This window comes from Sinocyclocheilus anshuiensis, unplaced genomic scaffold, assembly GCF_001515605.1.
Source record: "Sinocyclocheilus anshuiensis isolate Anshui unplaced genomic scaffold, SAMN03320099.WGS_v1.1 scaffold175, whole genome shotgun sequence".
In the NCBI taxonomy this organism is placed as follows: Eukaryota; Metazoa; Chordata; class Actinopteri; order Cypriniformes; family Cyprinidae; genus Sinocyclocheilus; species Sinocyclocheilus anshuiensis.
Genome location: NW_015548208.1, coordinates 1,289,433 through 1,292,043, shown reverse-complemented (window position 1 = coordinate 1,292,043; position 2,611 = coordinate 1,289,433). Strand labels below are relative to the sequence as shown.

At 40.3% G+C, this 2,611-nt stretch overlaps 1 protein-coding gene across 1 annotated transcript in view; it reads left to right on the top strand.

Moving 5' to 3' along the window:
• LOC107653661 (UDP-N-acetylhexosamine pyrophosphorylase-like protein 1) overlaps window positions 1–1,703 on the top strand; it is a 5,327-nt gene extending 3,624 nt beyond the window's left edge. Inside the window, exon 3 of the mRNA XM_016440440.1 lies at window positions 1,646–1,703. Within this exon, the coding sequence (XP_016295926.1) occupies window positions 1,646–1,703 (58 nt within the window). The remainder of the gene's footprint in view (window positions 1–1,645) is intronic.
• The last annotated feature ends 908 nt before the right edge of the window (window positions 1,704–2,611 follow it).

Below are 2,611 nucleotides of genomic sequence, written 5' to 3'. Positions count from 1 at the left end.
AGTTTGCCTCTCTCTAAAGCTCATTTTTCACCCCTTTTTTTTGTTGTTAGCAGCTTCAAGTGTAGCGTTTTAGTGGTACATGGAGAGCAGTGACAGATGATACCCAGAGGAAAATTATCGCTCAGGTTGCTCTTTCATAGCTCAAGAGACCATGTTTTGCAATAGATCTCATAGATCTCAACTCTGTCTCAGATGTTTCTCCTAAAATTCCTGTGGAGAAATAAAAACAGAGTCAGTAGTGTCAGTAGTTGTCATACGGTAAGAGTTTAGAGCTATAAAATGAATAGGGACAAGCTACGAATGTATTTCCTCAGCGACCAGCACGGATCAACTCCAGGCATGACGAAGCGGATATCGTCCTCTTTTGGAAGGCCAAACAAAGTAGTTTCACTTTCACAACGAAACACACAGCGCCTTCACGACATGGCGGCGGCGGCGGCAACAACAATACTACAGCGAGAATAAAAGTTACGCCTTCTTTCTTTGCGTGAACATTTGGGCGGCGTTATGCAAATCTTCCCACATCGTGACGTAGACATGTGGGGGCATGTTAGAACGAGCCGTTTTAGGTAGGCATTGTTGACTCTTAACTTTTATAAAGAATATATCTTTGGATTTGAGACTTTAGTCTTTGCAATTTTACAGATCTTCTTTATGCACCAAGAGCTTGTAACACTCCAAAGAGAAAGGAAAACTTGAAATCGCATCATATGACCCCTTTAAAACCTCAAACTGTTCCACACTTCTCATTTCACTTCCACATTTCTGCACCTTTGTTCAACAACGCAAAACCACAAGGTTAGGCAAAGGACTCTGCTCATCCCTTTTTGTCCTGTCAGGGCTAGAGGTCATAAGAGGAACCATGACGCCAGACACCAGAGACATTATGCAAATACAACACACTGAGCAGAACCGGTAGTGTGGATATTACAGACCGAGAAAACATTAGAGAAACATTCTCACATACTGCATTTGCTCGTATGTGAATAATGTGTGAATATCACTGCAAAATATCTAAACAATTGCCATCTGAACTGCATGTACTTTTGCTTGTTTTACAGTAAAAAATATTTGCGTGTCCTTTAAAAGTATCATTATTTGCTTACTTAAACCTGAGTATTTAGGCCACAATAAAAGATAAGGACATTACGCCTTAAATAGTTGGCAATGATGACAATGACAATAACCTTTAACAACAGTGACAATTAATATCAGTCTTTCATCATTGGTTTGTCACCGACATCAAAGTTAGTGTGTTAGAATGTATGAGAGCAGAAAGCAAGGAAATTTTCAATAAATCATCACTTTAATTTCAGTCTTTTTCTCAAACAAATCTATCACGTGTCTTCAGTTATAGGCTTGGAATGTACAGTGAGTACAGAAAAGAATCGCCCCCCTTTAAAGGGGTCATGAACTGCATTTTTTAGGCGGGGCGCATTCAAGACTCACAAGTAAACGCCCACTGCTATGATTGGTTAACAGTTTCACTTATTAAATGGACGATACTGTGTCGTACTCTGAAAACAACATGGGCCATTTGGGTTAAAAATCTATAAATGCTGAGTATATATCAAACGGTCTGGAACAGACAATGCAATAGTGGTAAAAGCACGTTTACTCACACTTATGTGTTGCGACATTACAGTTGGATCCACTCTAGTCAGACTCAGCACTGCATCATCGTTTACATTCAGTCTCTCTGAAAAGCCTGCATTTTACTGTCTTGTTTAAAAAAATGAATCAGCAGCAAAATAAAGCAAACAGTGTTTCACTGACACAGTCTGGAGCTCTTTGCTAATTTTACCCCGTGTTTACACCGGACAAGAGCGGCGCAACGTGACTATAGACAACAGAACCCATTATAATCTGCGATTCTGTTTACACTGGATGAGGCACGGATTGACACAACAAATCTCTGAAAGTAAACTGATGTCCCACTCTATTTCTGACATGCAAGCATTCACGCCGCTTCTGACCTGAACAGGGCCGGCCCTAGCATTATGGGGGCCCTAAGCAGATTTTCAAAAGTGTGCTCTCCATCCCCCAACATACACATCCTACACTGTCACCTTATTGTAAAGCAATGTTATTTTAGTATCACTGAGGTACAGTGGGGAAAATATTTATTTGATCCCCTGCTGATTTTGTAAGTTTGCCCAGTTACAAAGAAATGAAGGGTCTGTAATTTTTATGGTAGGTTTATTTTAACGTATAGAGACAGAATACCAACCAAAAAATCCAGAAAAAAACATTATATAAAGGTTAGAAATTTATTTGCATTTCATTGAGTGAAATAAGTATTTGATCCCCAAGCAAAACATAACTTAGTACTTGGTGCAGAAACCCTTGTTGGCAAGCACAGAGGTAAGATGTTTTTTGTAGTTGGTCACCAGGTTTGCACACATCTCAGGAGGGATTTTGTCCACTCCTCTTTACAGATCCTCTCTAAATCCTTGAGGTTTCTTGGCTGTCATTTGGCAACTCGAAATTTCAGCTCCCTCCACAGATTTTCCATGGGATCGAGGTCTGGAGACTGGCTAGGCCACTTCATGACCTTAATGTGCTTCTTCTTGAGCCACTCCTTTGTTGCCTTGGCGGTATGTTTTGGGTC